At 38.4% G+C, this 20,560-nt stretch overlaps 2 protein-coding genes across 5 annotated transcripts; both read left to right on the top strand.

Annotated features, from left to right (window-relative positions):
• The first annotated feature begins 1,198 nt into the window (after positions 1-1,198).
• poglut2 (protein O-glucosyltransferase 2) lies at positions 1,199-10,680 on the top strand. Its single transcript, XM_017470438.3, has 10 exons — positions 1,199-1,736; positions 2,693-2,898; positions 3,249-3,454; positions 7,104-7,181; positions 7,769-7,941; positions 8,012-8,249; positions 8,471-8,680; positions 9,031-9,120; positions 9,855-9,959; positions 10,465-10,680. Exons 1-10 carry the CDS (start codon positions 1,549-1,551, stop codon positions 10,480-10,482), a joined length of 1,512 nt encoding a protein of 503 aa, XP_017325927.1. The 5' UTR covers positions 1,199-1,548; the 3' UTR covers positions 10,483-10,680.
• A 651-nt stretch (positions 10,681-11,331) lies between these two features.
• tex30 (testis expressed 30) lies at positions 11,332-15,864 on the top strand. 4 transcript variants are annotated; one of them, XM_017470440.3, is made up of 5 exons: positions 11,332-11,416; positions 14,389-14,622; positions 14,707-14,758; positions 14,916-15,127; positions 15,584-15,864. In XM_017470440.3, the coding sequence occupies exons 1-5, from the start codon at positions 11,399-11,401 to the stop codon at positions 15,740-15,742; spliced, it is 675 nt and encodes a 224-aa protein (XP_017325929.1). In that variant the 5' UTR covers positions 11,332-11,398; the 3' UTR covers positions 15,743-15,864. The 4 variants fall into 4 exon arrangements, with proteins under 4 accessions (XP_017325929.1, XP_017325930.1, XP_053536905.1 ...); XM_017470441.3 differs by lacking the exon at positions 11,332-11,416 and adding an exon at positions 11,503-11,520; XM_053680930.1 differs by lacking the exon at positions 11,332-11,416 and adding an exon at positions 11,825-11,946.
• The last annotated feature ends 4,696 nt before the right edge of the window (positions 15,865-20,560 follow it).

Raw genomic sequence — 20,560 nt, 5'->3', positions numbered from 1 at the left:
GACTTTTTGAGCATAGTAACTTTCCCCTGAAAAGAGTTGGCAATGCTGAAGAAATATAGAATTGGATACTATAACCAGAGTTGGGTGTAATCTAATCTAATTACTTTTTGCAGTAATGTAATGCATTACATTTTAAATTTATGTAATTTGATCACAGTTACTGACGTCAATAAAATTGTTACTTGCGTTACAAATGTATTGTTAAGAAAACAATATTAAGTAAAATGAATTTTTTAAATAAATAACATTTTAACATTTTGAATATGATATGAGCAGAGCATAAGGAATGATGATGTACTCTGCATGGCACTGTAGCAGCTAAACCCATAGTTTAGCTGTGCCTCCCCTTGGCTCGTGACACCAAGCTAGCCTAGTTAGAAAAGTTTGATTTTTTATCAGTCTGGTAGTTCTACAAACAGTGACAACACCTGAGGCATGTGTTATGATAAATCCAACTTTTTCTGATCTTTGCCATGCATTGCTCACTAAAATTACTGAAAGAACTATGAGTTTCACATTGTAGTGTATTTTTGTAGGTTTGATAGGTTTTGAAAGTAAAGTAATTCGTAATCTGATTACTTTTTATGTGCAGTAATCAGTAATGCAATCAGATTTCAATTATAAAGTAGTAATTAGTCATCTGTAGTGAATTACTTTGTTTGAGTAACTTATCCAACATTGGCTATAACCGTACAATCGACCATCTAGCATTGTAACTCATTACATTTATTGGGAAGGGCAAACCAAATTAACAAGCTACTATATCTAACCGTGTAAATCAGTAGGACATATCTGTAACCGTGTCAATCAGTAGGACATAACCGTAACCGTGTCAATCAGTAGGACATATCCGTAACCGTGTAAATCAGTAGGACATAACCGTAACCGTGTAAATCAGTAGGACATATCTGTAACCGTGTCAATCAGTAGGACATATCCGTAACCGTGTAAATCAGTAAGACATATCTGTAACCGTGTCAATCAGTAGGACATAGCAGCCCACATACATGCACATCTGCTTATGTCTGAATAATATCAGACATAAGTATGAATAATATCAGACATAAGTATGAATAGTATCAGACATAGTATCAGTTACAGAAAGCTCTGTTTGGTGAATACGTCAAATCTGCGCAGTTCTGCGCAGACTGTGCACTTCATGAACACACCTGACACACTCTGTGGAGCCGACCAATCAGATGTAGCGCATCGGGGATAGGTAGCGGGCCACGTCCAGAAACCGCATACTTATCCTACTAACTAGTATAGCAACATTGTACACTACCGAAAGATGGTGTTCTGTTGTATCATACTGCTTAGTAGGAAAGTATGGTCTTCCTGACTTGCAGCATTCCCGTGCACATACACATCACTAGAATCAACAGGGAGTTTTCCAGTGCAAAACTTTTCTGCACTTTTAGATTTGGAGGACGCGATGTGGCGGTCTTAATAATAGGGAACCGCTAGCTGATTTCAAATCAGACAGCCTTCATTGCCGAGGAGACATCACATTAGCGTCTGATCTAGACACCTCGGGTAAATCAGACAATGCTGTGGCGAGCTTTATCGGGATTTGTGCTGTACTGCACGCTGTCTTGCCTGGTTACAGTAGCAGTCTGCTCCAGCGCACTACCCAGTGCCTCCAAAAGTTTGGTGTGGGGCCTCGGACTTGAAGCAAACGCCGTGCTCCCTGCCCGCTTCTTCTTCATCCAATCCGCGGACAAGGCCGGGAAAAAGTAAGCAGACCTGTGGACTTTTATTTCTTCACAGCAAGAAGTTAAGTTAAACTTCTGATCTCACTGGGTCCCTCTGAATCCGAATGAACACCATAAATACACCGCACAAGAGTACAACCAAAGACGTACCTGAGAGACGTTCTAGCGTAATTTAGATCCAGAAATGTATTATATATTATACGAATATTATTTTGTTGCCACATGTCAGTTATCTATTTACAGTTCTCATTATCCAAAACAGGGTTGCCCAATCTAAGATTAAAACGAAATGTATTACGCATGCGCCGACTATCACGCACTACTCTTATATTACATCTTGTAAAAAGGAGCATAATAGGTCCTCTTTAAAGATAATCTAGATGACTATAATATATCTCCATCCTAAATTTTGCCAAATTGTATCTAATCAAATCAAGGTACTCAAAAAAATCATTTACCCTTATTATAGGCAATTCTTTAGACCCCAAAAGCCATTGTAGAAATGTTCTTACAACATGCCTTATCAAAAATTGTTGGGCTTTTTGGTTTCCTGGCAGTCATAGCCTGAACAAGGAAAAACACAGTTTTAAAACAGCTCCTAAATTGTGCATGTGCACATATATATCCAACAAAGTCACAGGGTGACATATAACTCAGTATTTGCAATAAATGCTGTTGTCATACAGCCATATTGACCTTTTTTTCTTCTTACCTCATACAAATATAGGACCACATGTACTCCATATGGAGTTAACTGCTTAACAGGTTTTTACAGTGGTCCTCAGCAAACACTAGAAACGTATGAAGAATGCACTGTAGCGGAAGAGATGAGTCTATCCCCAGCTGGATTTCATTTTTTATTTTTGATCATCACATTTGAGCTCTGCGAGAAGGTTCTAGGGAATGATGGCTGTATGACAGCGGTCAAACATCTATGTGCATCTCTTAATCTGTTTCATTTATTTCCTGGACTGCAGTTTTACAACCTCACCTGGAGCCAATACATTTGAAGTGAAGATCACATCCCTATCAGAACCTTTCTCCAGGATCTGGGTGCAGGTTTTAGACCGGCAGGATGGATCTTTTCTGGTCCGTTACCGCATGTATGCCAGCTACACGGACCTCAGTATTCAGATCCTTCTGAAGAATAAACATGTGGCCAAGTCTCCATACATTCTCAAAGGTGTAAATTGTCTTTTCCTGGGGGAAAAAAACCTGGTCTGGACTATAATCTAGTTTCTTGTTAAAGACATGTAAAACTGCTACATCATATAGAGTTATACATCTAGAGTTATATGCCTTGTCTCATAATTTACACCAAATATTAGAAAAGATAATCCTAATCAAATCTTTTTTAAAACAGTATTTATTCGGCAACCAATTAAACCAAGGCACTGCCTTATGTTGACTTAAAATCCAGTTTCTAACCATAACAAATTCTAAATCTAAGTATATAGTCAAAAGTTTTTTGTTTTTTTTTAAATTGACGTTTAATAAATGCCTGGTTCCCTCACCTTCTCTCTTGCTGTCTAGGTCCAGTGTACCATGAATCATGTAACTGTCCAGAGCCCAGTGGTGCATTGTGGGAGAAGCACATGCATTGTCCCTCTTCATTTTCTCAGATCCAGTATGACCTGTCATTCTTTCCTAAAGTGGACCTAGAACGCAATTCCCATGAAATCCCTCAGCGCTTTGGCCAGAGACAGAGCCTGTGTCACTACACCATCAAAAATAACCAGGTACTTTTGACAATTTCTGTAAAGTTGCTGATTCTCCTTTGGTCACTAGGTGGTGATAACATCATATACAAAAGGAGGATAATGTTTATAATCCTTGTTTACCTTTAAAAAGGACTCTGAATCCAGTTTTCCTTATGCTTCAGTTTACTGGCAGAAAACTTTTCTCCAAACTGATAAACCACACATATCCAAAACATACAATTACAGCCCCAAGCACCACTTTAACACTTGCAGCTCAAGTATATATATATTTGTATGGATGATCACATCCCTATCAGAACCTTTCTCCAGGATCTGGGTGCAGGTTTTTGACTGTCAGGTCTAAACATATATATATGTATATATATATATAATCTCAGAGGTTCCACTAAGAAATTTTGGTGCTGGCCATCATGTCCAGGAATGATAAAGTTTATCGGACTAATTTTTTAAAAATCTGGTCATCTCATTTCCGTGTTTATTTTGCACTGTAACGTTTTGGGCTATGCATGGTATATGTCATTTTGGCGGCGGGGACGTGGTTGAGCGTCAGCTGTGGATGGAGAGGAGGCAGGTTGAACCGGCAGGTAACACCAGAGGTTTGCCAAGTCCACTTATAATACGTGACTTGTAGCTTCTTCTTTTTTCTGAAGTTGCTTGAAAAAAATCACCGGTCGCATGTTGTGTTTTTTTGGGCTTGTTTTTAAAAAAGTTTTTAAAAATTTGACAAGCGACTTCATTTTTAAAAAATTAATGAATATTTTTTTTTTCTTTTTTTTTTTTTTTTTTTTTAACATTTATGGTCGCAATTTTCCCCAATGCATTGGCACTGTCTGCTCACAGCCTCACAGTAATATCAGTGCTGTAGTGTATTTCATCCTCCCATTATTATTGGTTATAAAAAAAAAATTTTCCATCTGCCCAATCATATTCTGCTTGCAGGTGATCAGATATGAGTGGATAGTGCCTGTCATCCCTATAAGCTTTGTAGCCATTTGATGATTTTTTTATTTTTATTTTATTAAATAAATTCTGTTTTTGCTTTTCTAACCGTGAGTGGTTTCAGTTTAATATGTTGCAGGCTCATTTATTGAGTCTGTTTACATCGAGGCTGTAACAGGCAATAATTATAAATTGGGCTTGTTTCGAGCTTCTTTTGAAGCTGCAGTTGCTTATTTGTCTCGTGAGAGTTGGCAACACTGGATAACGCATAATTCTGATCTGTGTTGGATGAGCCTGAGTTTATTTGTGTGTCTGTAGGTGTGCAATTGCGGACATACTTTGTCTAACGTATGTCTGCTTCGTGTTAATATTTTTACTGTACATTGTGTACATTACGCTCATGGATATCAAGCAATTGCAAATACAACACAGGTTTATCTAAAAAATATATATATATTTGTTAAATATATCTGTGCAATAATTATTGGCACCCCTATGAATTCATGTGAGAGAAATATATTTGAAGTATATTCCCATTGATATTTTACCATTTTTGTACACCTGGGTGACTAGGAACAGGAAATTGTTCAACCATGACTTCCTGTATACAGGGGTATAAATATGAGGTAACGCATAGGCCAAATTCCCTTAGTCATTCAGAACAATGGATAAGACCCAGGAATATAGCTGTGATTTGCGGCAAAAGGTTGTTGAGCTTCGCAAAATGGGAAGTGACTATAAGAAAATAGCAAAAGCATTGAAATGCCCATTTCCACCATCAGGGTAATATTTATGAAGTTCCAGTCAACTGGAAATGTTATGAATCAACCTAGAAGAGAACGTGTGTCTGTATTGTCTCAATGCACTGTGAAGAGGACAGTTTGACTGGCCAAAAAATCTCCAAGGATCACAGCTGGAGAATTGCAGAAGTTAGTTAAATTTTGGGGTCAGAAAGTCTCCAGAACTACAATCCGAAGTCACCTACATCACCACAAGTTGTTTGGAAGGGTTTCAAGAAAAAAGCTTCTCCTCTCATCCAAAAAACCTCAAGCGTCTTCAGTTTGTCAGACACTAATGGAACTTCAAATGGGATCGGGTTCTATGGTCAGATGAAACCAAAATGGAGCTTTTTGGCAATAAACACCAGAGGTGGTTTTGCTGCACACAGAGAGGTAGCCATATGGAAAAGTACCTCATGCCCACGGTTAAATATGGTGGTGGCTCTTTAATGTTTTGGGGCTGTTTTTCTGCCAGAGGACCTGGACATTTTGTTAGGATACATGGCATCATGGACTCTATTAAATATCAACAGATATTAAATGAAAACCTGACTGTCTCTGCCAGAAAGATTAAAATGGGCCATAGTTGGATCTTCCAGCAGGACAATGATCCAAAACATACATTAAAATCAACACAAAAATGTTTTACTGACCACAAAATCAAGGTCCTGCCATGGACATACCAGTCTCCTCACTTGAAACCCATAGAAAACCTGTGGGGTGGACTGAAGAGGAGAGTTCACCAGCATGGACCTCGAAATTTGAAGGATCTGGAGAGATTCTGCATGGAGGAATGATCTCAGAACCCTTGCCATGTATTCTCCAACCTCATCAGGCATTATAGGAGAAGACTCTGAGCTGTTATCTTGGCAAAGGGAGGTAACACAAAATATTGACTAAAATTGTGCCAATAATTGTTGCACACCTATATTTAACCTTTTTTTTTTTTTTTTTTTTTTTTTTAAATAAACCTGTGTTGTGTTTGCAATTGTTTGATATCCATGAGAGCACAGTATTTTTGTGAATTTAAATTAAAGATCAAAAGTTTAAACAACAAAGATAATTTGTTTGTAAATTTCAGAGCCTACTTTGCTAATATATACCAAGGGTGCCAATACTATTGGAGGGCACTTTATATAGTGCTGTGAAAAAGTATTTGATTTCTTTTGTTTTTGTGTATATCTCATACTAAATTGTTTCAGAAATTTAAAAAAAGGCAACCAGAGTAAACACAAAATACAGAGTTTATTGGTTCTCCTGATTTATTGTTGCAGTAGTATCCGAAGCAAGGGCTGTAAAGGCACAGCCCTCTTCTGAAAAGGGGGCCTGGAGCAGCAGCTCATTTGCATTTAAAGAGACACACATGAAAACAGCATGTTTTTGTTTCCACTCAAAAAGGTGCATATACAGTATGGTGTAATAAATGATCTGTGGGATATTTTGAGTTGAAACTTCACGGACACATTCTAGGGACACCTGAGACTTATATTACATCTTATAAAAAGACTGATCTCAAGTTATTGGAAGCATTTGGTTGCAGTTATTGCTGACAAGGGTGACACAACCAGATTTTAAGTTTAAGGGGGGAATTAGTTTTTCACATGGGTGATAGGTGTTGGATAACTTATTTTGCTTCAATAATTTATTTATTTTTTTTAACTATTGTGTGTTTACTCTGGTCGCCATTGTTTTATGTTGTATTTTGTTTGACAATCTAAAACTGTTCAGTATGAGAAGTACACAAAAAAAGAAGAAATCAGGATGGGGCAAATTCTTTTTTTTTTCCACAGCACTGTATATTATATGCAGATTGGGATCAATAAATTCTGTTTGTTGTTAACACACAGAATTTAAAAATGGTAAAGAGTTGAACAGTAGTGTTTTAACAGGACAAAGACATATGAAATTATTACTGTGTGCCATTCTGATGAGTTTGTGTTTGTATTCAGGTGTATATCAAAACACACGGCGAGCATGTTGGCTTCAGGATCTTTATGGACGCCTTTCTCCTCTCTCTCACACGGAAAGTATGTACCGGTTGACACGTTAGTAGATAAAATTGAGACAATGATATGTTCTGTTGCCAATGCACAATTCAATAGAGGTGCATCTCAAAAAATTATACATATATATTGGGGAAAAAAATATTTTTTTCCCTCCATAATTTAATTAAAAAAGTGAAACTTTCATATATTCTACATTCATTACATATAAAGTGAAATATTTCTCTATTTTTGTTTTATTCTTGATGATTATAGCTTACAGCTCATGGAAATCAAAAATCCAGTATCTCAGTGTTAGAATAAAGACTTTATAATACATAAATATTATATAAGATATTAAATTTTTTTAGGTGCACCTGTATGTATCAGTTATCAATTTTGGACAGCAGAGGGCAGCAACACTTTGATTACTCTGTTTCAGATTATAAAAAGACACAGCAAAATGGATTTAATCTCTAGTAATTATCTTTTAGCACTAAATGAATTGTCATTTTTAACAGTTGAATTAGTGACTTCTGCCATATTCTCATATTATTTTTTTTTTTAAACAAATGGATTCAGTCATCATGATCAGTGACTGTGATGTTAATCCTGGATTTCCATGTAATCAGGTTAGGCTTCCAGATGTTGAGTTCTTTGTGAACTTGGGTGACTGGCCCCTGGAGAAAAGACGGACCTCTGAGAAACTCCATCCTATCTTTTCTTGGTGTGGGTCCAATGACACACGAGATATTGTTATGCCAACCTATGACCTCACAGAGTCTATACTGGAGACCATGGGCAGGTATGGAGTTCATGTGGGAACATGATAATGCACAAGTATGTCTTGCTAAGTCTCCTTTGTATTCTTCCAGAGTAAGTTTGGACATGATGTCAGTGCAGGCAAACACGGGTCCTGAGTGGAATGAGAAGAATAGTACAGCTTTCTGGAGAGGTCGTGACAGCAGGAGAGAGCGTCTGGAGCTGGTGAAAATGGCACGAGCAAACCCTACACTGCTAGATGCCGCTTTCACCAACTTCTTCTTCTTCAAGCATGATGAGAGCCTTTATGGGCCACTCGTCAAACATGTTTCCTTCTTTGACTTCTTTAAGGTGAGGGAATGATGGATGGATGAATGGATGGGTGAATAGATGGATCAACAATGACTGGCAATGAATGGATGTTATATGGATCGATGGATTTGTATGTGCTGGTTTCTGGATGTAGAGGGATGGATGGATAAGTAGTCAGACTGAATCAGTGGATGAGTTGTCTGATTAAATGGAATGGTTGATAGATGGATGTGTGGATAACAGCATTTGGTGTTTTTCAGTATAAGTATCAGATAAATGTTGATGGAACGGTGGCTGCGTATCGAATGCCCTACCTTCTGGCTGGAGACAGTGTGGTGTTGAAGCAGGACTCCATATACTACGAACACTTCTACAGCCAGCTCCAGCCTTGGGTTCACTTCATCCCCTTCAAAGCAGACCTTAGTGACCTGCTGGAGAAGATACGGTGGGCTAAAGACCACGATGAAGAAGTACAGTATTCTCACTCTCTCCCTCACTCATTCATATATGAAAGTTCTGTTGGTATAAATGCTTAGCATGTTCTTAAAAAGGTTGTTTTTTTTTTTACTTTTACCAATTTTCATCAAGTGTTGGTAGAGTAATAATTAATATAGCAAGATGTACAGCTGTGGTCACCAACACTTTTGAGATCTCCATTTCATAACCATAAAGAATACAAAATTAAATTAAATAAAAACAAAGTGAGCTTTTAAGTACATTCTTATAGATCATAGGGTATTTCTAATGTGTTTACATTTATATAATATAGTGTTTTAAAAATATTTTTTAAATATCTTTGTGTTCTTTGCTTTAATTGCAGGCTAGGAAAATTGCACAGGCCGCTCAGCAGTTTGCACGTATACATCTGATGGGTGACAGTATATTCTGTTACTACTTCAAACTCTTCCAAGTAATAATTCACAACTATTGTAGCATACTTATTCCTGCTTTTTCACACCAATTCATACCTTTGGACTTGTGTTGCTTACCTAGGTTTCTTGACGTCATGGTTTAAATCACACAGAAGTTGAAATACATCTGAATTTGAATTTATAAGCAGCTGAAGGTTCACTGGTAGATTTTAACTCTTGTTTTTCTGTTACTGTAGACATGCTACTGAATACCTGTAATCACTTATTTCCCCCACTTCCTTTTAAGCTTATGAACCTTGCTTATCAGTTAATATATCATGGCATACTTAAATTTAGATTTCAATTTTTATAGCATTTGCTAGAAGTCTTATCCATAGCGACTTACAGAAGGCATATCTAATCTTCTAATCTTTACCCAGCAATTGTATGTGATAACTTCAAGGACTCACAGGTTAAATAATGCAAAGTCAACTGAAAAAATTAATCTTTAAACTAGCATTTCAACCTCAAAGCACTTTCTAGTTGTAAAAAAGTGTGTACAGTAAGTTTAAGGTGTGGAATTTACTAGGATAAAATACTTAAAATGTTGAATATTTATTTCTGGGTATGCGTACCTTATAAAATGATCCCTGGGTGAATATTGACTATCAGTGGGATCTAAAGCACACAAAAAAAAGCTGTTGATGTTTTTTTTTTTCTTACCTCTTCTCCATAAACAGTAGTTAAAGTGTGTCTGCATATGTGTGTTACCATTTTTGTGTATATTCTATAGGAGTATGCAAAGCTGCAGGTAACTGAGCCTAAAATACGTGATGACATGGAATTGGTAGAACAGCCGAAAGATGATCTTTTTCCATGCTACTGCCACAGGACCAAGGTGTGTGTATGTACATGTGTTTGTACGTGTGTACTACCTTACTATATGTGAGAGCTCTTTCCCTGAGCTTATTTATTATCTTTTATGAGAAATAACGAATTGGTTATAGCTTAACTATGAATTCTGGAGTCATAAACATTAAATAACTGTTAAAAGACATTTTGAAATGGGCATACAGATGTTTTAAACTTTTGATGAACAGAGTATATGTAAGCCAATGACTGTTTCAGCAAATTCAGAGTGACAATTTATTACAGTATGACATAGTACATTTTATTCACATAAACCATGTAACGTTGACATTTAGAGATTATTTTATTATCATGTTTATAACATTGAAATTGGTCATATTCTTTTTGAGCCAACTGCATAGACACTCTTTTGATTGCTTACAGCCTATTGCTCAAAAATGTATGACATGACATTTTATGAACCACCAATTACGTTTGTACTAGAAATAAATTTAATGACGAATAATTTTTATCCTTTTTTCCTCATTTTTTAGGGCAAAGATGAGCTTTGAGTGTCCACTTACTGGGATCATGAATCAACTGCCTTATTATTCTGATTCATCACATTCTGATCAAGTGCAGATCTTATTGAAATGAGCACCTCTAAACATTTTCAGTGCTTTGTCTATGTATTTTCCACTGTCATTATTTATAATGTATTATTTCCTTTTTTTAAAATCTTGAAATTAAATGTACTTGTTTGAAAAACTAGATTTTGGTTTGCTTAATTGCCCGAAGTGAATGTGTGATTACCAGCCAATATTATTAGTTTTTAGTAGTTTTTTTTTTTTTTTTGTTATGCATGCCAGAATGAACAGGAAGAAGTGCATACTTCCTTGTCTTATGAGGACATATGGTATTATACAAACTTGATGTTTTTCATATGTACAGTTTATGCTGAATGTACTGAGTGACTGGTGAAATACCTGATTTAATGTAGTTTCACTGTTTTAAATTTTAACTTGTTCTTTTGGTGACAGAAGCCAAACCACTAGCCCGCTGGTAATACCGATATTATTTTAAGTCTAACCGTTTCTACAGTAAGCCTATGGTCTTACAAAAGGAGTAATATGGAGCCTAACACACATATTTATTCATATATGAGATAAGGCACTGCAGTGCAATTCTACACAATAACCAATATTAAAATATCTTTAAACGACTCATGGATTTTTAAAGGGCTGGTTTTACTACTGATTTGACTTGTTCACACTAGACCCACACAATTCACCTCAGGTAACACGGACTTAATAGTGGGCTTTGTATTTAATGCTTTTATTCAGAAAGGTTTCAGCAGACAGAATTTTATTCCATTGATAGACATGTATGATGACGAGCATCGTTAGCGTATGCTGATGCTCCTCCTCGTCACAAGATGGCGATATACAGCAGCTCCTGGCGGTCATATTGAGCATTGAAACAACAAAGATGGTAGCTACTAATGAGGTAGGAAATGTTTAGCAGCAAGTATGTTGGGATAACTGATTTAGCATTCCATTATGAAGTAAATAATACAAAGCGTTAAGTCGTGTTTACTTGACTCTAATTGGGTAAGAACGTGCCTCAAAACTTCGCCTAACGTATTTACTTCAAATAATAACAGCGCTGCAAAAAATGCTATTAGTTTGGTTTGTAGCTTTTTTGTATCTCCTCACTTTAGCGTCTTAGCTTTATTTACACTCTCTCAATGAATCTGCAGCTTCGATTAGTCTCTCATTCATTGGTCTCATTCACATACCGTGGTCAAGCCAACCTCAGTATAGACACTGATGTGCGCGTATATACGGGGTTTTACGGTAACCACCCTGCCAGGGGAAAGCTGCCACGGGTAGTGGTTTTACTTCAAATGTACGGTGGCCGAAAAGTGCAAAACAAACCACAAATATGAAAAAAATAACGATTCCAAAAACACAATAACAAATTAAAAAACAAAACAACAAATTCGAAAACACATTAAGTCGGACAAAACGGAAAAGGTAGGTATATTTTGCAAATGGTTTCATTACCGCTGATTGGACGAGACATGTCAATCAAGATATACAGGAAGAAAGAAATAACTTTGTTTCTTTAGTGGACTTCTCTTTTTACTTTAAACCCTTTTTTGTTCATAGCGAAACTTTATAATGTTAGAAAATAAAAGATTATATTTGCAAGAAATGAGAAATGGAATTTATTAAGCGCTAGTTTGATGAAGGGCATTCATAAACCGTGATTTTGGATATGCTGTGAACATACCATAACATAAAGATTAGCTTGCGCTCTCTAAAAACAAACCTCAAGGACGCAGGTCTGTTTAGAGAAAAAAAATATTCCTCCTTTAAATGATAAGGAATACTATAAGAGCAGAACTGTGTGGATTAGGACAGTTATCCGGCTGGTTCATGCGGTTATCGCTTCAGCAGAAACACAAGTTGCGTGTAAAACGTGATGTTATGCGGCTGCTGCAAGAATTTAACCCACAGGGGACAGATCAGAGGACACGCCGCAGATTTGTTATTTATTTCTTTTTATTTTATTTTTACCGCAGTACGGACAAAACATATTAACACACATATACACGAACTGACTTTCCAATAGTGGTGCAGCACCGAGGCCTGCTGTACTTCCTGTATATCTTGATTGACAGATGTGTCGTCCAATCAGCGGTAAGTAATTCATTCACAAAATAGACCTACCTTTTCCGTTTTGTCTGATCTGTTGACATGTTTTCTAATTTGTTAGTGTGTTTTCGGATTTGTTAATGTGTTTATAATTTGATGTTTTGTTTTCGGATTTGTGTTTTGTTTTGCACTTCTTGGCGACCGTATTTTAGTTACCGTGTAACAGATACATGAGCTGCGTCCGAAATGGTGTTTCTGTGTGTCCCTTTGACAGAAGTTACAGAATGTTTATCACTTTCCCATACTATGAAGCAAGGGGTTATAATTCTCATTCCCAAGCCGGGCAAAGATTTTAGATAACTTGTGGCCCATCACACTGTTAAACAATAGTTACAAATTATTAGCAAACATTTATTCAAATCGTCTGAAAAGTGGTCTGTTTCAGATTATGAATAATACGCGGTCAAGGTTTATGAAGGGAAGGTCGATTCACAATAATTTACGTCTGGTTCAAGGTCTTATTGACTGTAGAGACGAGATTGGCGACGATGGTATATTGTTTTTTCTTGATTTTTACAAAGCGTTTGATGTGGTCGAGCATCTCTTTATTTTTTACTGCTTTGGAACTTTATGGTTTTGGGGAACATTTTCGAAGATTAATTAGATCACTCAACGCTTTAATATAAGCTGAGGTATTAAACAAGGTTGTCCCATTTCGGTGGGTGAAACGCTTGCTATTGCAATCAAATATTCAGACATTAAGCAATTGAAGGTTTTTGATGACTCCATAATGATCAGTCAATTGGCAGATGAGACAGCCTTATTTCTTAAAAAAATAACTGATATAAACTCTCCAAATTATTAATAACTTTTCCAATGCCTTGGGCTTATATCTTAATTTGACCTGGGCACACGGTGACTTGTGGTTAGCACGTTCGCTTCACACCTCCTGGGTTGGGGGTTCGATTCCTGCCGCTGCCCTGTGTGCGGAGATTGCATGTTCTCCGTGTGCTGCAGGGTTTTCCTCCGGGTACTCCGGTTTCCCTCCCCAGTCCAAAGACGTGCACAAGATTAATGATAGGTGGTAGAACTGGTTGTCCAGTAGTCGTAGGGCTGGCGGTTCGATTCCTGGCCCACATAACTCCACAATGCCGAAGTGTCCTTGCCGAAGTGTCTGCTGATCCCCTAGTTGCTCCCAGTGGCAAGCTAGCACTTTGCATGGCAGCTCTGCTACCATTGGTGTGTGTGTGTGTGTGTGTGTGAGAGAGAGAGAGAGAGAGAGAGAGAGAGAGAGAGAGAGAGAGAGAGAATGGGTGAATGAGAACCAGAGTAAAGCCCTTTGTAGAACCACTAAGGTTAAAAAAGACCATTTACCAGACCATTTACCATCAACGACGACGATATTATGTTTTTCATTGCTTTTTAAAAAGCGTTCGATATGGTCAAGTACCTCTTTATTTTTACTGCTTTGAAGCTTTATGGTTTTGGGGAACATTTTAGAAGTTTGGCTGATTGGCATGTCCAAAGTGTCCGTAGTGTATGAATGGGTGTGTGAATGTGCCCTGCAATGGATTGGCACCCTGTCCATGGTGTATCCCGCCTTGTGGCCGATGCTCCCTGGGATAGGCTCAAGGCTCCCCGCGACCCTGTAGGATAAGCTAATTGTACTAATTAAATCTACCATTGAAATTACACGGTTATCTTTAATAAGCTGGATTTATAACATGGCACTTACAATTCTTTCATGGTTTCATCAAGCTAACGTAAGTTAGTTAGTTAGCTTCACTGGTCAGCTATGTGAATGTTTCTCATTTATAGGAGAAGGTGTCCATCCCCTTTGAATCTAAAGAGCTGGAAGGTGCTCTCACGGTTCCTGAAACAGAGTGTATACAAACAGCTCTCATCCTTACACACGGAGCAGGGGGAGATATGAACTTCAAGCCATTAATGTCATTGGCACGAGACGCCGCCACGTCCGGTTTGCTCTGCCTTCGATTCACATGCAAAAGCCTGAACCTGGCACACAGAGTGAGAGCCTATGAAGCAGCCGTAGTAAGAGCAGATAATATTTACAGTCCCAGTCATTGCCCTCTTGGTCATACATGATCTCACATTCAGGTTTTTATGTTTTTACAGGTGTACTTGAAAACCCTTGATAGATTTGCACTGAGTAACTTTTTCCTTGGGGGTGAGTGTACAGTACTCGGCTCTACTCACATGTTGTCTAATCATACACCTTCTGTCCAACTGGACCTCTGAACATACCTGGAAATACAGTATGATCCTCACAACACAGTGATTCTCTTTACAAACTCAAGCTTTTTGGAATAATGTTTGTGTTCCAGGACGTTCGATGGGAGCTCGAGCTGCTGTGGCTCTGGGCAGACATTTATGTGCCAAGGAAGAGATTAATGTCCAGGGTCTGTTGTGTGTGTCTTTCCCATTACATCCTCCTGGCCAAACACATGCTCATGTTAAACGTAGTGAGGACCTGAGAGCACTTTCCCACATTCCTGTGCTCTTTGTATCTGGGACTGCAGACAACATGTGTGAACGAGTGAGTTCGGTTTATGTGCTATTTAATCCGGTGCCAATCTACTGTCAGATTTCCAATTCCAAAAAGAATGTTTCCCTGGATATTAAGTGGAATATTAATTAAAGAAAAAAGACGATAAAAGAGCACTGTAAATATTAAAGATAAAGCCAGTGTCTTAGAGGTACAGGGTTTTTTTGTCAATTTCTGTTTCTTAAACCACAGTCAATATTTTTATGTTGGGAAGAGAATGAATCAAAGTCGACCTTGAACAGCAAGCACTTAACATTTGAAAAAAAGTTTCATTATTAGATTATTGCAATACAGAATGCAAGTACTCTACATACATCATACGTAATGAGTCATGGCTAGTGCTTGTCTAAGATTAGTTAATTGTTCACGTGTACTAGGTTTGAGCTCTGTAGCTGAAGTGAAAATTTTGAAGAATGTTCTTATAAAAAGCTTGTACTTCCTCCTCAGCAACTTCTGGAACATGTTGTGAAGCAGATGGAGAGCCCAAGCTCTGTGCATTGGGTAGAGGGAGCCAATCATGGACTGGCAGTGAAGGGGAGACCTGAAGATTCTGTGCTAGATGAGGTCAACTCACAAATCATCACATGGATACTAAAACATGTCTGAAGATGAATGACCAGTCCAATGTCGGTCAGTTCCAATACTGGAAGTGCTAGTTATACTGTAATTTTTGTATATGTGAAGAGAACATAACAGTATTTTTGTAAATAAAATAAATTTTAAATTGTGGTGGTCTTCTGATGTACTTCTGATTAAGTCTGTTAGCCTCTTAAACTCTGGAAGAGCGAGTTGTCCACTAATCTTAGGGTTTGTGATTCGTTTCTCGGCCCACATGACTCCACATGCTGAAGTGTCCTTGGGCAAAACATTCAGTTAAAAGTTGCTCCCAATGGCAGGCTAGTGCCTTGCTTGGCAGCTCTGCTCTCGTGTGTGTGTGGGTTTGTGTGTGTGTGTGTGTGTGAAGGGGTGAATGAGACCCAGAATAAAGCATTTTATAGAACCACTAAGGTTACAAAAGGTGTTATATAAGTGCAGACCATTCATCATCTTTTTCCATGCACCTGGTCAGTTGTGGTCCCTGTAAATTCATTTGAATAATAATTGTATAATACTTTAGCAAATCAACTCAGAAATCTTCAACAACTGAGACAAAACCCGAACAAGTTTCAAAGACATTTGATGAACAGAAATGGAGTAATGAGTCCCTGAACAAAGGGAGGGTCGTTATCCAAAGTAACAGTCAGTATCTCGTGGCCCCCAGCTGCTTTAAGTACTACAGTGCATCCCATCCTCATGGACTGCACCAGATTTGTCAGTTCTTGCTGTGAGCTGTTACTCCACTCTTCTACCAAGGCATTTGCAACTTCTCGATCACGTCTGGGGGTGCACATGGTTACATGTAATTTTCCAATGCAAGGACGATCAGCTGTCCTTCCTGTCTCCCTGTAGCACTGTCTTGGGCGTCTTACATTACAGACAGTGCAGTTTATTGCTCTGGCCACATCTGCAGTCCTCGTGCCTCCCTGCAGCAGGTATATGGCATGTTCACGCAGGTGAGCAGGAACCCTAGACATCTTTCTTCCGGTGTTTTTCAGAGAGAAAGGTCTCTGTAATTGTAACTGTAACCATAATTGCCTACCGCCTGTAAACTGTTAGTGTCTTAAGGACTGTTTCACAGGTGCATGTGCAATAATTGTTTTATGGTTCATTGAACAAGCATGTAAAACATTGTTTAAACCCTTTTAAATAAAGATCTGTAAAGCTTATTTGGCTTTTACAAAATTAACCTTAAAATACAGTCTCCTGAAAAAGGAACATATTTCTCTTTTTTTTGCTGATTATATTTATGGGTTACAGTAAGTAACTGCATACTGACAGAGTGCACCACTGCAGTCTACCTATGAAAATAGTTGATTATTCAAGGTACATGGTTTGTACTTAAAATAAACTGGAAATTTAGTGTACAAGCCTTGAGTCCCATAAACCCTGCCTTCAAATCCATGCAGTTTTCTGGTCCACATAATCATCTGCATATTAACAATAAGTGATGTTCACGAATGAGCCAGCTCTCCTGTATATAAATCATCTAGGGTTTGTTTTTTTAAAGATGTGGGTGAGGATACATGGAAATGACACAGCAGGCACAATAACATTGGTATGTTTGTTTATCAATGCAAATTTGCAGTGCCTTGCAGATTTGACCATTATTTAATAAATAGAAATGCTAATCATTTAAATTAGCAGATATTAAACCCCTGACCAGATATTTAAAAAACCTGACCTTGACTCCTCTCAACAGTCCAGCTATAGTGACCTATATCAAATCTCCCCTTTTTATCCAAGATATTAGAAAAGGTTGTAGCACAGCAGTTATGCTCGTAATTACATAGGAACAACATTCATGAAATGTATCAGTCAGGGTTTAGACCTCATCATAGCACAGAGACAGTGCTGGTAAAAGTAGTAAACGACCTACTACTGGCCACTGATAAGGGTTGTGTCTCGTTGCTTGCATTACTTGACCTTAGTGCAGCTTTTGATACTATAGATCATACTATTCTGTTTGATAGATTAGAAAATATTGTTGGCATTAATGGAACGGTCCTCTCCTGGCTCAGGTCTCATTTGACGGATCGGTATCAGTTCGTAGATGTAAATGGCGACTTCTCCACGCATACCGAGGTTAAATTTGGTGTTCCACAAGGTTCTGTTTTATGCCCACTGCTTTTTACTTTATATATGCTACCTCTAGGTCAAATTATTCGTAAACATGGAATTAGCTTCCACTGTTATGCTGATGATACACAGTTGTATGTTTCAGCGAAGCCAGAGGACAGACAGCAGCTTAGTAAAGTTGAGGATTGTGTAAAGGACATTAGACATTGGATGCTAACTAACATCTTCTTATTTAATTCTGATAAGCCAGAAGTACTTGTACTAGGACCATGTGTAGCTGGTAGTAAGCTTTCTGATCTCATAGTAAATCTGGATGGACTTTCCATTTCGTCATGTGCAGCAGTAAAAAACCTTGGAGTGATTATTGACTCCAATCTATCATTTGATGTAGATAATATTATTAGGATAGCCTTCTTTCATTTCAGAAATATTTCTAAGATAAGAAATACAGTGAGGGAAAAAAGTATTTGATCCCCTGCTGATTTTGTACGTTTGCCCACTGACAAAGAAATGATCAGTCTATAATTTTAATGGTAGATTTATTTGAACAGTGAGAGACAGAATAACAACAAAAAAATCCAGAAAAACACATGTAAAAAATGTTATAAATTGATTTGCATTTTAATGAGGGAAATAAGTATTTGACCCCCTCTCAATCAGAAAGATTTCTGGCTCCCAGGTGTCTTTTATACAGGTAACGAGCTGAGATTAGGAGCACACTCTTAAAGGGGGTGCTCCTAATCTCATCTTTTTACCTGTATAAAAGACACTTGTCCACAGAAGCAATCAATCAATCAGATTCTCAAACTCTCCACCATGGCCAAGAACAAAGAGCTCTCCAAGGATGTCAGGGACAAGATTGTAGACCTACACAAGTCTGGAATGGGCTACAAGACCATTGCCAAGCAGCTTGGTGAGAAGGGGACAACAGTTGGTGCGATTATTCGCAAATGGATGAAACACAAAAGAACTGTCAATCTCCCTCGGCCTGGGGCTCCATGCAAGATCTCACCTTGTGAAGTTGCAATGATCATGAGAACAGTGAGGAATCAGCCCAGAACTACACGGGAGGATATTGTCAATGATCTCAAGGCAGCTGGGACCATAGTCACCAAGAAAACAACTGGTAACACACTACGTCGTGAAGGACTGAAATCCTGCAGCGCCCGCAAGGTCCGCTGCTCAAGAAAGCACATATACATGCCCGTCTGAAGTTTGCCACTGAACATCTGAATGATTCAGAGGACAACTGGGTGAAAGTGTTGAGGTCAGATGAGACCAAAATGGAGCTCAATGGCATCAACTCAACTCGCCGTGTTTGGAGGAGGAGGAATGCTGCCTATGACCCCTGGAACACCATCCCCACCGTCAAACATGGAGGTGGAAACATTATGCTTTGGGGGTGTTTTTCTGCTAAGGGGACAGGACAACTTCACCGCATCAAAGGGACGATGGACAGGGCCATGTACCGTCAAATCTTGGGTGAGAACCTCCTTCCCTCAGCCAGGGCATTGAAAATGGGTCGTGGATGGGTATTCCAGCATGACAATGACCCAAAACACACGGCCAAGGCAACAAAGGAGTGGCTGAAGAAGAAGCACATTAAGGTCCTGGAGTGGCCTAGCCAGTCTCCAGACCTTAATCCCATGGAAAATCTGTGGAGGGAGCTGAAGGTTCGAGTTGCCAAACGTCAGCCTCGAAACCTTAATGACTTGGAGAAGATCTGCAAAGAGGAGTGGGACAAAATCCCTCCTGAGATGTGTGCAAACCTGGTGGCCAACTACAAGAAACGTCTGACCTCTGTGATTGCCAACAAGGGTTTTGCCACCAAGTACTAAGTCATGTTTTGCAGAGGGGTCAAATACTTATTTCCCTCATTAAAATGCAAATCAATTTATAACATTTTTGACATGCGTTTTTCTGGATTTTCTAGTTATTCTGTCTCTCACTGTTCAAATAAATCTACCATTAAAATTATAGAATGATCATTTCTTTGTCAGTGGGCAAACGTACAAAATCAGCAGGGGATCAAATACTTTTTTCCCTCACTGTATAATGTCACTACATGATGCAGAAATATTAGTTCATGCTTTCGTCACCTCTAGACTAGATTACTCTAATGTCTTACTGTCTGGATGTTCCAGTAGGTGCATAAACAAACTCCAGTTAATCCAGAATGCAGCTGCTAGAGTCCTTACTAGAACCAGAAGATACAACCACATCACCCCGATCTTATCAACACTGCATCCGCTCCCATTGAAATCACGCACTGATTATAAAATACTCTTATTGACTTATAAAGCACTAAACGGTCTCACGCCACAGTACCTAAGCGAACTTTTGGTACTTTAATCCGCCACGTGATCCGCCACGTGATCCGCCACGCCTACCTAGATCAAAAGGGGCAGGCTATTTGTTGTTACCTCAAATAGCGAAGGCTGCAGCAGGGGGAAGATTTTTCTCTTATAAAGCCCCACAGTTATGGAACAGCCTTCTAATTAGTGTTCGGGACTCAGACACAGTCTGAGGGAGGGTTGTACCAATAAGGATTATACTAAGCCAATCTAGGATTTGTAGATCTGGGCTTTAGTTTTAAATCGAGTTGTGTTGCAACACTTAATTTTAAGCCCAGATTTAAAAAACAGGGATTAGAATTCTAACCTGCAATTAAAACCTCCATTTACGATTCATTTTCTCCATCATGATGGATTCGCCATTGACAACATTGTGGCAGTGCATGTGGATTTC

This window comes from Ictalurus punctatus, chromosome 6, assembly GCF_001660625.3.
Source record: "Ictalurus punctatus breed USDA103 chromosome 6, Coco_2.0, whole genome shotgun sequence".
NCBI lineage: Eukaryota > Metazoa > Chordata > Actinopteri > Siluriformes > Ictaluridae > Ictalurus > Ictalurus punctatus.
Note: the sequence above shows the minus strand (reverse complement) of the source record. Positions and strands in the feature narration are given on the sequence as shown.